The sequence below is a fragment of the Pelobates fuscus genome, chromosome 1 (genome assembly GCF_036172605.1).
Source record: "Pelobates fuscus isolate aPelFus1 chromosome 1, aPelFus1.pri, whole genome shotgun sequence".
Lineage (NCBI taxonomy): Eukaryota > Metazoa > Chordata > Amphibia > Anura > Pelobatidae > Pelobates > Pelobates fuscus.
This window is the reverse complement of record NC_086317.1, coordinates 299,936,971-299,951,654: the sequence shown is the minus strand read 5'-3', so window position 1 is coordinate 299,951,654 and position 14,684 is coordinate 299,936,971. Positions and strand designations below refer to the sequence as shown.

The 14,684-nt window shown below is 43.3% G+C and overlaps 1 protein-coding gene across 2 annotated transcripts in view; it reads right to left on the bottom strand.

The window, feature by feature from the left end:
- DMD (dystrophin) overlaps positions 1–14,684 on the bottom strand; it is a 2,317,639-nt gene that overhangs the window by 369,922 nt on the left and 1,933,033 nt on the right. For both annotated transcript variants that reach the window (XM_063457949.1, XM_063457957.1), the window contains one exon: positions 699–777. In XM_063457949.1, coding sequence (XP_063314019.1) covers positions 699–777 — 79 coding nt within the window. The remainder of the gene's footprint in view (positions 1–698; positions 778–14,684) is intronic.

The following is a 14,684-nucleotide window of genomic DNA, read 5'->3' as shown; positions in this document are numbered from 1 at the left end:
TGTGGTATGTATGGTTTGAAAATACTGTGCCTCTATAAAGCAGAGTCATTTAAAATGTTATGACATTTTATCTTCATTTTATTTGTATTTTTAGATGAATAAAAGCTGGAGGTTTAGTACATGTTTACTATTTTGACCTATTTTTTTATTTTTTTTTGCATTTCATTTTTCAGCTCACCACAACATGTTTATTGAGCAAAACAAGTGGTCATTTAAATTCTCCATGTCACATTAGTTTAGCAACGTGCACCCAACTGTAAATTTCTGCACAACTGTAATACGTAAGATTTAATGTAATTCATTTGATAATTATTATTTTAAACATAATTTTTATACAAAGTAATTGACTGCTTTTTTTTTGTTTTTCTGCAATTCCTGAAGTGCAAATTTCCAAACTCAATGTCAGTCAAGTATCATATTTCTTTCTTTTTTTTTTTTTAGGTAATCCTGACTCCTTCACCTTGATGGTCTTTAAGCTTGGTCAGACTATGTGTAGCTGCCTCCTTCATTAAAATGTATCTGTGTGTATAACAGGGATGTTTTGAATATTTTTGGTGAAGGGTGTTAGAGCCCTCCAGGCATAGCACCATTTCAAGTATAAAAATGCACTGAGTGGGATTATGGAGCGTTTGTGAATGGAGACTGTTGAGGAGATCTGAAAGCATGCAGGTTAATTAGCAGAACTTAAAAGTGCTTACTAGAAAGAAAATGTTGGGATGTGGGACCAAAATCCCTATGGGCTTCATGCAACTGTCTGATGCGCTCATCAATGGACACCTAGGAGGAAAGAGGAGAAAAAAAAATATTATTTCAACACGTAACAATGAGTGGCAATTAAGGAAGCAAGATATTATTGTTCTATAGGCCTAAGGGTCTCAGGCAGTGAAATGCTGTGGCAGGAGTTTATTACACTAAAGCTAAAGCATTTTTTATTATTATTGCTTACAATACATTGCCTCATTTAAACTCTGTACCATATCAAAACTGTAGAAAAAGCAAATTACTATCTCTTCTGTAAGTCATTAAGCTGAAATCCATATGTCATCTCTTTATGACCAAAGGCAAGAAAACAGAGAGTGAAAGGTAAAAATCTTGCCTCGTCAGCCTAGGTTCTATGTGTCTTCGAGATGCCTTTATTTTAACAATTTTTTTTATCTTTAAATCACAGAGGAGTTTAGGTACGGGACATAAAAAGCAATTATTCGATAAAATTTTACTAGGAGAACCAGGAAAGGTTATAGTACTGTAGTAGCAGTCAGAGTTAACTCTATGTGAACCGCACTGCAGTAAGAGTAAAAAGTCGGTACTCATACCTGGAAAAGGAGACACTAATTCATTCATTCAATGCATTTATCACTTCATCTGCATTGCCAAGTTATTGCATATTTATTAAACATATTTGTTTTCTTTGTTTACATCTTGTCTTGGAGCCAATAATAAAATAAATTACATTTTCTGTAACAAGGCTTGAAGGCAACATTAGAAATTACAACTTTTAACTCCTCCATGCTATACAATGTGAAAAGAAACAAAAACTTTTTGGCAGGTATTTTTCACTCCCACATTTGCCAAGCACAATAAGCTTCTATATTCTTGTTTTTCCAGGTTGGATGATTTTTCTTTTTAAACATCTACAATTAGGTCCAGAAAAGTTTGGACACTGACACAGTTTTCATAATCTTGGCTCTGTACGCCACCACTATGGATTTGAAATGAAACAACCAAGATGCAATTGAAGTGCAGACTTTCAACTTTAATTCAAGGTGTTGTACAAAAATATTGTATTAAACTTTTAAGAACTGCAACCATTTTCATACACAGTGCTCATATTTTGGGAGCTCAAATATAATTGGACAAATTCCCACAAATTTAAATAAAATGTTAATTTTTAATACTTTGTCAAAATATTTTGCATCCTTTCAAGTCTGGAACACATAGCTGTCACCAAACAATGGGTTTCCTTTTTTTTTTTTAATGCTTTGCCAGACCTTTACTGCAGCTGTCTTCAGTTGCTGTTTTTCGTGGATCTTTCTGCCTTAAAACGTTTGTCTTCAGCAAGTGAAATGCATGCTTGATTGGGTTGAAATCAGGTGATTGACTTGCCCATTGCAGAATATTCCACTTCTTTGCCTTAAAAAACACTTGGTTGCTTTTACAGAATGCTTTGGGTCATTGGCTGTAAAGGGAAGTGCTGTCCAATCAATTTTGCTGAATTTGGCTAAATCTAAACCGACATTGTATCCCTATACACTTCAGAATTAATCCAGCTGCTTCTGTCACATCATCAATAAACACTAGTGACCCAGTGCCATTGGAAATCATGTATGCCCATGCCATCACACTGTCGCCACCGTGTTTTTTATGATGTGACATGCTTTGGATCATGAGCTATTCCAAGCCTTTTCTATAATTTTTATTTTCCTCATTCTGAACTGGGATAGCTTTTTCAGAATTTTTTTTGGCAAAGTCTAATCTGGCCTTTCTATTCTTGAGGCTTATCAATGGTTTGCATCTTGTGGCGAACCCTCTGCATTTGCTCTTGTGAAGTCTTCTCTTGGTAGACTTGGATAATGATATGCCTACCTCATGGAGAGTGTTCTTCATTTGGCTGGATGTTGTGAAAGGGTTTTTCTTTATCATAGAAAGCAACCTACAATCATCCACCACTGTTGTTTTCTGTGGACTTTTTGTGTTACAGAACTCACAGTTTATTCCTTTTTCTCAGTTACTACATATTTATTCTTTGTTTACATCTTGTCATAGAGCTATTAATAAAATAAATCAAATTTTTTGTAACAAGACTTGAAGGCAACCTTAGAAATTAATTGTTAACCCCAAAAAAAAAAAAATTGATTTCACTCCCAATAGGTTAAGAATGTGACAAACTGTCGATGTGTCCACTCCTAATGTTCCTGCAATCTATCTGATGGATTTTATATTTTGCAACCCAAGGATGGCTTGTTTCACTTGCATTGAGAGCTCCTTTGACCAAATGTTGTAGGTGCATAGCAAATTATTGCCACACCTGGAATCAACTCCAGACCTTTTACATGTTTAATTGATGAAGAAATAACCAATAAATAGGCCACACTTGTCTATGAAACAGATTTTGAGTCAATTGTAATTCATAAACCCTTAATTTGAGGGAATTCCTAAATTCCCTCAATTTAAAGCTGAGAGACTGCACTTTAATCCCATATTTATTATTTAACTGGAACAGTGTCCAAATATTTTCAGACCTAACTGTATATGTAGCTCATTTGGGATTTTATGGCAAATACACCCTAAATCTTGTACTGTTACTAAGGATTCATTCCAGTGGAGGTCTCTCCATGCAGGGGAGGGCTGGCAGCCTTAAACCTGGGGGGCAAATCCAGTCAAGTGGACCATTGCACCAAAAGGAGAGTAAAAACACTTTCCCCATGTGATTGAAAGGGAGGCAGTCACCTTAACAGACACACTCACTGACAGGCACACACACTTGCTGATTTGGCACTCACTAACAGGCACATGCACACACTCACTGACAGACACACAGACACACACACACACACACACTGTTACAGGCATACTGATACACTGTCAGGGTACCTGTGGTCTCTACCTCCGAAAGAGGTAGAGACTTAGCTGTTCCTCCATCCAGACGGTCTGATGGCTCCCTTCCCCGCGGTCTATCCGGTCATGCTAGGCCGGCCGCGAGGGAGTGACTGCCTTTTACAGCATCTAGGCAGGAAGTAGTCATCAGGACACTCCCCCGGAACGACCTGTCAGTCAATTGCTGCAGGACCAATCAAGACGCCTCGGAGGCGTGGTTACTGCTCTGAACAGGGTATTTAACAGAGCTTCTTTCATTAGCTCATTGCCCTGTCGTGGTTCTAGCTTGTTCTAGTCACTCAGTGCTTGTGTATTCTATTATCCCTTTTGGTTTTGACCCGGCTTGTTTACCTTACTCTGCTTATCTCTGTTACCCTTGATTGGGCTTGTCTCTCGCTTACCTGTCTTCTGTTACCCTCGACCTCGGCTTGTCTTTGACCATTCTATACTGTGCTACTTACGTTAGTCCGGCCATTCTAAGGTCCGGTATACGTATCTGGCTACTGTTTGTACTCTGCGTGTTGGATCCCTGTCCCGATCCTGACATTACGACAGGGCCAATGGATCCTGCGAGTACAAACAGTCAGCTTGCCTCTCCTGATCCTAGGTTTGCAGCCATGGATCACAGAATGGATCAGATGGCGCTTGCGCTACAGGCTCTATTATCTCGTGCCAATAACCCACCAGAGGAGATACGTAATACCCCTGTTTCTCCTGCCGGTTCAGGTCTAGAGGTAGCCACAGTGGGTGCTTCTTCTCGCATTACCCCCCCAGTACGCTATGGTGGGGCTCCTGAGAAGTGTCGTGGTTTCTTAAACCAAATTAGTATCCATTTTGAATTGCAGCCTCGCTCTTATCCTACAGATAGGGCAAAGGTAGGATTTATTATCACCCTACTTATTGAGAAAGCTCTGAGATGGGCCAACCCATTATGGGAGAACGATAACCCATTAGTTTATAACTATAACGCCTTTGTAACTGCTTTTAGAAGAACATTTGACTCTCCAGGTAGAAAGGTTAATGCAGCCAGACTACTGTTGCGTCTGAGACAGGAGAACCGAACACTGGTGGATTATGCACTAGAGTTCAGGTCTCTGGCGTCAGAGGTCAAGTGGAATGAGCAGGCGTATATGGATGTATTTTTGAATGGCTTATCTGAAGTAATCCTTGATGAGGTTGCTACCAGAGAACTCCCTGAGAATTTAGAGGATTTAATTTCGTTCATCTCTCGTATAGATGAACGTTTAAGAGAGAGACAGAACACTCGAGAGAAGAACCGGAGACCTTCTATTAGGTTAGCCCCCGCTTTTCCAAGTCCTGACTCCACGGTATCTTTGCTTCCTGAACCTATGCAGATAGGGTATACCCGCCTCTCTGAGGAGGAAAGACAGTACAGGAGAAGAGAGGGTTTGTGTATGTATTGTGGAGCTAAGGGTCATTTACTCTCAAACTGTTCTAACCGCCCGGGAAACGCTCGCACCTAAGTCTCTCTAGAGGACAGGCCTTGGGTGTTTCTATTTTGTCCTCTAATCCTAAGTATAAAGATCACAGGCTTCTGCTACCAGTTTCCTTAACTTGCGGGAGGGAAGTAGTAAGGGCTATGGCTTTGATAGATTCAGGTGCTGCTGAGAATTTTATCGACCAAGCCTTTGCCAGTAAAAACAATTTCCCATCCCAGCTAAGGGAGACACCCTTGGCCGTTGAGGCCATAGATGGTAGACCACTACTAGACCCTGTTATCTTTCGTGAAACCATACCCATTGAGTTAAATGTTGGCATCCTACACGTGGAGAATTTATCTCTTCTGCTCATTTCGTCTCCTTCCGTTCCCATAGTTCTGGGGTACCCATGGTTGAAGGAACATAACCCTATTATTGATTGGGAGTTAGGGGAGATACTCTCGTGGGGCCAGGGCTGCCAGGATCGGTGTTTGTGCAAGGTTTCTCCATTAGCTAATATTAACATACAGGAGAATCCTACTCAGTCCACAGAAAGACAAATACCAGACCTTTACCTAGACTTAAGGGCAGTGTTTGACAAGAAGAATGCCGATTCTTTGCCGCCACACAGGTCATTTGACTGTAAAATTAAGCTTTTACCCGGGAGTATGCCTCCGAGGGGCCATGTATATCCTTTGTCTGTTCAGGAGAACTCGGTTCTAGAGGAGTATATTCAGGAGAATTTAGAAAAGGGATTCATCAGGAGGTCTTCTTCTCCGGCCGGGGCAGGGTTCTTTTTCATTAAAAAGAAAGATGGCACGCTGAGACCTAGTATCGATTACCGAGGCTTAAATAAAATAACTGTCAGAAATACCTATCCCATCCCACTGATTACCGAGTTATTTGATCGTCTTAAGGGCTCCAAAATCTTCACCAAGTTAGATCTCAGAGGGGCTTACAATTTGGTGAGAATCCAGCAAGGTCACGAGTGGATGACGGCATTCAATACCCGGTATGGCCATTACGAGTACACTGTTATGCCATTTGGACTATGCAATGCTCCTGCAGTATTTCAAGAGTTGATTAATGAGGTACTTAGGGAGTTTCAGCATGATTGTGTTATTGTTTACCTGGACGACATACTAATACACTCTAAGGAGATTGAGACTCACCATAGACAGGTCAGAAAGGTGTTACTCAAACTTCTGCAACATGGTCTATACTGCAAATTGGAGAAGTGCAGTTTTGATCAGTCTCAGGTAGACTTTCTTGGGTACGTGATTTCTGGGGAAGGTTTTAAAATGGATCCTGGTAAACTCCAATCTATTTTAGACTGGCCTTTGCCCAAAGGACTCAAGGCTATCCAAAGGTTTATTGGTTTCTCCAACTACTATAGGCGCTTCATTAAGGGTTACTCCTCTATCATTGCGCCTATTACCAATATGACGAAACAAGGGGCTGATACTAAGTTCTGGTCTGAGGAAGCTCTTGGTGCTTTTAAGACTCTCAAGGAACTTTTTGCCTCAGCTCCCATTCTAGTTCATCCTGATACGACTCTGCCTTTCCTGCTCGAGGTCGATGCTTCTGAGACAGGAGTTGGGGCTGTTCTGTCTCAAAGGTTAGGGGTGGATAAACCGTTACACCCTTGTGGTTTCTTCTCTAAAAAAATGTCTGGGCCTGAGAGCAGATATGACATCGGGGAGAGGGAACTGTTAGCGGTCATTAAGGCTTTAAAGGAGTGGAGACATTTACTGGAAGGGACACTACACCCTGTTACTATCCTAACGGATCATAAGAACTTGTCTTATATTGGGGAGGCTAAGCGCTTGTCCGCCAGGCAGGCTCGCTGGGCTTTGTTCCTCACTCACTTTAATTATGTACTTACGTATAGACCTGGTTCTAAGAACTCTAAAGCCGATGCTTTGTCTCATCAATATGAACCATCCACTATAACTGAACCACTTCTGTCATCCATAGTTCCTAAGAGGAATATCATCGCGAACACGAATCTCAGGATTCACTCTCCATTGCTTTCTGAGATCATGAAGTTTCAGCATTTGGCACCCAAACAGACTCCTGGGGATCGACACTTCGTTCCTGCCGCTCTCCAACTGGAGGTGCTACGCTGTCTCCATAACAGCAAGGTGGCTGGGCATCCTGGTATCCGCAAGACTTATGCGCTGGTCTCTAAAGATTTTTGGTGGCCTGACTTACGCAAGGATATTAAAGAATTCATCGGGGCATGTGAAGTTTGTACCAAGACCAAGCTACCCCATTCGCTTCCATGCAGATTTCTGCACCCTTTAGAGGTTCCTGAAAAGCCTTGGTCCTGTCTGGCAATGGACTTCATTGTTGATTTGCCTATCTCTAAAAAGCAGACTGTCATGCTCACTGTGGTAGACAGATTTACTAAAATGGCTCACTTCATTCCCTTACCTAAACTCCCATCTTCGCCCGAATTAGCGGAGATATTCGCCAGGGAGATTTTCCGGTTGCATGGGATACCTTCCCAAATTGTCTCTGACAGAGGCTCCCAATTTGTTTCCTGTTTTTGGAGATCATTCTGCTCCCAACTAGGCATCAAATTGAATTTCTCCTCTGCCTATCATCCTCAGTCCAATGGAGCTGCTGAACGCACTAACCAAAAAGTTGAGCAATATCTACGTTGTTTCGTTTCAGAACACCAGGACGATTGGGTCGGTTTGATTCCTTGGGCGGAGTTTGCACACAACAATCTCGTTTGCGATTCTACTCATTCAAGCCCCTTCTTCATGAATTATGGTTTTCATCCGTCTATTCTTCCTTCGGATTCTCCTTCCCAGGGTGTGCCGTCGGTTGATGTTCATGTTGCCAATTTGAGGAAGTTGTGGGATCAAACTCGACAAATCCTTGTGCACAACTCTATGTTGGTTAAGAAACACGCTGATAAACGTAGAAGGGCGGCTCCGGTCTTTGTTCCAGGTGATAGGGTATGGCTGAGCACGAGGGACATCCGTTTAAAAGTGCCATCCATGAAGTTCGCTCCTCGTTATATTGGACCCTACAGGGTGCTGACCCGTATCAATCCAGTTGCGTATCGTTTAGCTCTTCCTAATACCTTACGCATCCCGAACTCGTTTCACGTTTCATTGCTGAAACCACTCATATGTAACAGATTTTCCTCCACAATAGCCCCTCCTCGCTCCGTTCAGGTGGAGGGTCAGGAGGAGTATGAGGTTAACTCTATTATTGATTCTCGAATCTCCCGGGGGAGAGTACAATATCTGGTTGATTGGAAGGGATATGGTCCTGAGGAGAGGAGTTGGGTACCTCAGGAGGATGTTCATGCTCCCCGTCTCCGCAGGGCGTATTACTCTCGCTTCCCATCTCGTCCCGGTTCATTCCGCCCGGTGGGCGTATCTGAGAGGGGGGGTACTGTCAGGGTACCTGTGGTCTCTACCTCCGAAAGAGGTAGAGACTTAGCTGTTCCTCCATCCAGACGGTCTGATGGCTCCCTTCCCCGCGGTCTATCCGGTCATGCTAGGCCGGCCGCGAGGGAGTGACTGCCTTTTACAGCATCTAGGCAGGAAGTAGTCATCAGGACACTCCCCCGAAACGACCTGTCAGTCAATTGCTGCAGGACCAATCAAGACGCCTCGGAGGCGTGGTTACTGCTCTGAACAGGGTATTTAACAGAGCTTCTTTCATTAGCTCATTGCCCTGTCGTGGTTCTAGCTTGTTCTAGTCACTCAGTGCTTGTGTATTCTATTATCCCTTTTGGTTTTGACCCGGCTTGTTTACCTTACTCTGCTTATCTCTGTTACCCTTGATTCGGCTTGTCTCTCGCTTACCTGTCTTCTGTTACCCTCGACCTCGGCTTGTCTTTGACCATTCTATACTGTGCTACTTACGTTAGTCCGGCCATTCTAAGGTCCGGTATACGTATCTGGCTACTGTTTGTACTCTGCGTGTTGGATCCCTGTCCCGATCCTGACATACACACACACACACACACACACACAGACAAACTGGCACACACACAGAGACATACTGGCCCACACACAGACAGACACACTGGCCCACACACAGACATACTCATACACACACATACACCCAAACGTTATACTTTTAAAGCCAGTAGACAGGGGCTGAGTAAGGAGACATGGCTGTAGTAGGGGGCTATGGGCTGTAGTGGGAGACAGGGGCTGAAGTGGAGGGTATGAGCTGTAACTGGGGGTTAGGAAATGTAGTGGGGGGATAGAGGCTGAAGATGGCTACAATTTGGGAAAGGGGCTGTGGTGTGGATGATATGGGTTGCAATTGGGGGAGAGGAGCTGTAGTGGGGATGTTATGGGGGCTATGGTAGGGCGGCATGGGGCTGAGTAAGCGGGTCATGAGCTGAGAGGGGGGAACAGGAGCTGTGACAGGGTGGGGTACAGGGGCTGAGGAAGGGGGACAGGGACTGAGGAAGGGGGATAGGGGCTGAGGAAGGGGACAGGGCTGTGGAAGGGGGATAGGGGCTGAGGAAGGGGACAGGGCTGAGGAAATGGGAAGGGGGACAGGGCTGAGCAAAGGGTCGGTGGCTGAGCAAGGGGGCAGGGGCTAAGTAAGAGGACAGGGCTGAGGAGGGGGGGCATGGGCTGACGAAGGGTATAGGAGCTGATTAAGGGGAGAAAAAAAACAAACCATAAAGTGTATTGTCCTCCTCCCTGAGTCTTACCTTAGGCCAGGGAGGGGTAGGCAGCAACCAGCAGGAACAGCAACCAGCAACCAGCATAAAGTAGCAGCAGCAGTCATCAGTGAAGTCAGACTCTCCTGATGATGTCAGGAGGAGGGGGCGTCACCTCCTCTGCTCTTCTCCCAGACTCCCCAGCGGTCCTGTGAGAAGAGCAGTGGAAGTCACGCCCCCTCCTCCTGACATCATCAGGAAGAGGTTGGCCGACTCCACTGGCTGCAGGCTGCAGGGAGAGTGAGGTAAGTTAAAACATCTGAGCTCCCAGAAACAGGGGATTCGGATTTTTCCTTTTTTTGCTGGATGCGCTCGGCCCTGGGTTTAGGGCAGCCTGGGGGGAAACTGCCCCCTGCCCCAGCCCGCCCCTGTCTCCATGGCAGAGCTGGCAAATGTTTGATTAGGAGCAAATCAAAATGAATGGTCCTTTTTCTTAATAAAACACATGGATCTCTGTGTAGTTGATCCTACTTACATGGTGCATGCAATACAGAGGTTTGACAGATTGTGGCTGCTGGTGTTGCAAGGTATAATATATCTGCCCCTACTCCATCAATATGACGTGTACAGTGGGAAGGAGCATGCAGAAATTTGGCTATGAATCCATTTCCACAAGCAAAGAGGTGAATGTCTTGAGCACTGTCTTATCTTACCACTCTTGCAAACACCTATAGGGATGCCAACTAACAAAGTCTGGCACACAGGTTGCCCTCAGATACTGCAGTCTCTCAATAAATATCCCAGTATGCCAGTTCATACCTGGAGACTATAAACCCATAGAAGCACAATACACACCGTACTGTGATAGCAAAGGTCCTGCACAATTTCTGCCTGATGCCTCACTCCTGTAGAACTATGATATCAGACACCCCATTCCACCTCCCACTACTTTTACAGCAAGAGAATGGCATGACTGTAATTTGGATGTAGCTGGGAAGGGGGCTGATTCAGGCTGGAGCCCCAAGTGGGCATTTGAAAAACTCCAAGTACGATTTTAGAAACCGTTTCATTGTTAGCCACTTGTCTCTTGAAAATCTGCTCTGGAAGGTGTTATTTCTCTCTCAGTATTTGGGGTCTAATTCTTCAGACCTTAGCTATATTACGCTCCTAACTCTCTTTCGCATTCATGATACCTTATCCCTTTCTGTAAAACTCCTAGTATCAAATTCATTAAACAGCTCAATTAATCAAAATCTTAAACATCCACCACATTAAAGTAATTTCCAGTTTGCAATTCCCGAATTTCTGCTGGACTCGGGAAAAGTCACTGCATGGAATATCTACATAAACATGACTGCAGTCTCAAGTGGGTTTCGAGGATATGGAACAAAACGAATCAATGCCACAACCTGACAGGTGAATAAAATGAAATGAACACTATAGGCACCCAGACCATTTAATCTCAATTAAGTGGTCTGGGTACCCTATCCCCCTGTTTTATCCCTGCAGTTGAAAACATTGCTGTTCAGCAGGAACTGTAATGTATTCTTTGCAGGGTTAACATGCTTCTAGTGACTGTCAATATGACAGTCACATGAAGTGACTCAGTGAAATAGCAGAGTAAATCTCTGCAATTTAATCAGGTGGTCTCCGAGACCATCTGATGGCGCAGCACAGTGTTTTGCCATGAAGGTACACTAGCCTCCCAATGCTTGCCTACAGGCAGCGGTGTATCCTGGATTTGTGCTGCCCTAGGCACAACTAAATTCAGGCACCCCCCTAATCTAAATTTGCACCACCACATCGTGTCAAGGACACTTTTTTGACGCATGCCTTCATTGACACATGCACTGACATACACTCACTGACAGATACACAGTCATTGGCACATACACTGTTTTAACAACCCACACTTTCACTGACATACACACACTGACACACCCACTCACTGACAGGCACACACTCTCAGATACACATACACTGACATACACTCACTGAAAGACACACACTGACACAAACATCCTTACTAATTTGATACTCTGACAGGCACACACATTCACTCACTCATAGACACATGCTAACAGCTACACACACACACACACTGACACACACACACACACTCTATCCCTGACAGACACACACAAGTCACTGACATACACACATACACACACACACACACACACACACAAACACTCCCTGACAGATAGACACACACTGACACACAGTGACAGACACAGACATGCTCACTGACAGAGACATACACTCTAACTGACAGACACAGACATACTCACTAAAAGACAAAGACATACACACACACACACTGACAGACACACTCACTGACAGACACACACTGACAGACATACACAGTGACAGGCACAGACATACTCACTGACAGACACAGACACACTCACCGATAGACACACACATACTCACTGACAGACACACACACACACACACACTGACAGCCACACACACACTTTCTCATACACTCACTGTTGCTGGGCTCCTTACTGAGGTTGCTGGCCGGGCGGACAGACTCCTGGGGCAGCTGGCTTCTGCGGGCTTGGCTGGCTGAGTGGGCGGGTGCTTAATAGAGATGGCAAGGTAACTGAGCTCTTCCTGCTCTGCTCCCACGTGCACCGATGCGGCCGGAGTGACATCATATTCCGGTTCCCGGCATCATAGAAGGCCGCGCGAGGGAGCAGGAAAAGCTCAGAGGACTGCGCTTTATCGCTGCCTGTCTACACTACGAGCCAGCCGGCCACCTCTTGCTCACCCCCCAGGACGTGAGGCAAACAAAGCACTTGCCTGGGCACTTAGGGCAGCGTTTTTGCCTACCCCTGAAAGTGCCGCCCTAGGCAAATACTTTGTTTGGCTCGCGGGAAATACAGCCCTGCCTATGGGAAAGCATTGGATTGGTGAAGATCAACAATCTTGACGTTCTTGGCAAAAGAGGCAGAGTTTTACCGAGGACTACTTAGCTACGAGAGAGAAAACGGTAAGTAAAATACCTTTTTTGACCCTGACGGTGCTGGCCCGGTAACCTAAACTATATTTGTATAGTGTTCCTTTAATGGGAAATGTTGTAATGATTGGACATCATGTTACTTTATGTTGTTGATCCATGTCAAGATCAGACTGTACACTGTGTATTTAAGTATAAAACATATTTTAGGACATGGTTTTTCAAACATATAACAATCATTCAAAGTGTATTATGTTAATTAAAAAAATTTATGTAATGATTGAGGTAGCTTTTAGCATAACAATGCTATTATAAGAACAAGATTTAGACCGTTTTATAAAAGAATTTCTAAAATTTCCTAATAAAGGCTTCAGAGAGCAGTTGTATATATATACACACTTCTGAAATAAGTTGTTTCCGCACAGGTTAATAACAACTCATTTTCGATCAGGGGTTCACATAAAGGACATTGACTTTAAGATCCCAAAGCACATATTGTTACAAACAAAGCAACACAAAGCAGGAAGAAATTATAGCAAGGTACACATGTGGGACATAAAGGTAATTCAACTATTCAATGACAAGGAAAATATCCATGGCTAGAAATGGATGGCTTGCGCGTAAGAATAAGAAATAAGTGCGGTCATGCACTAATGCACCGTGGGTCGAGAAATACATTAAACTCCATGTGCTACATGTGCAATAAATGTTTACAGTTAGTGCATCATTATTTAGCAAATTGCAATACAGTATGGCTTGCTGCCCCTGAGGCACATGCTCGAAAAGGTGCAAGGAATGCTAATAAGACATGTTTTCACTGCTAAGTAAATTATATTATGTTTATCTGGTGTACAACATTAAACTCTAATACTCCTCTAGATCAGTGCTTTGACTTCAGTTGCTTTGCTGGAACGAGTGAGTTGGAATCAATATTTCTCCAGCACTTCTAATGTTATATACGATATTGGGCTGGTATTCAATGTTCCGTGAAAACACATGAACTGTACTAGGGGAGCTTTTATCTTCATTCATATAGATGAAATGCAATGTTCTTTAGTACAAAAAGGAAGGTATCCGAAAATGATGAATATATATGAGCAGTAGTCTATGCTTATTAATATAAAGCTTACATTATAACAGATGTGTAGGAGAGAGAAAATCTGTATAGATTTCCCAGTGTAGTAAAAAAATATTTCTTTCTATTCCAGCTGAGAGCATCTATTACCTTCTCATAGAACTTTCAGGACAGAACACAGAGCATTGAGGTGCAAGGTGCAGGTACACCTTTTACTCCACTGCAACAACCTCCTGTAGGAAATCCGTCCCAGGTAATATTTATTTATTACTGGCATTTATAAGGTGCCAACATATTAGGCAGCGCTGTACAATTTCTTTTATACATAGTGATAGCTTACTCAGTTGTTTGGTCATAGAAACATAGAATGTGACAGCAGATGAGAACCATTTAGTCTGCCCAATTTTCTATATACTTGCATTAGTCCCTGGCCTTATCTTATAGCTAGGATAGCCTTATGCCTATCCCATGCAAGCTTAAACGCCTTCACTGTGTTAATCTCTACCACTTCAGCTGGAAGGCTATTCCGTGCATCCACTACCCTCTCAGTAAAGTAATACTTCCTGATATTGTTTTTAAACCTTTGCCCCTCTAATGTCCTCTTGTTGTGGTTGGTTTTGAAACATCAACCCTGTTACATATCTTAGTATCATCAGCAAAAAGACCATACCATCAAGACCTTCTGCAATATCACTAATAAAAATATTAAAGAGAATTGGTCCAACTACAGATCCCTAAGGTACCCCCCACTGGTGACAAGGCCATGCTTCGAATATACTCCATTGACTCCTCCCTACTACCTTTCTTGTGAATGGACACAACATTCCCTAACTTCCAATCTTCTGGGACTACTCCTGTTAACAATGATTGGTTAAATAAACCTGTTAAAATAATATGTTAATTTATTCAGAATTTTATTTGATTGGTATATGAAAATCTAGATATTTCCAAGCCACTTACCTA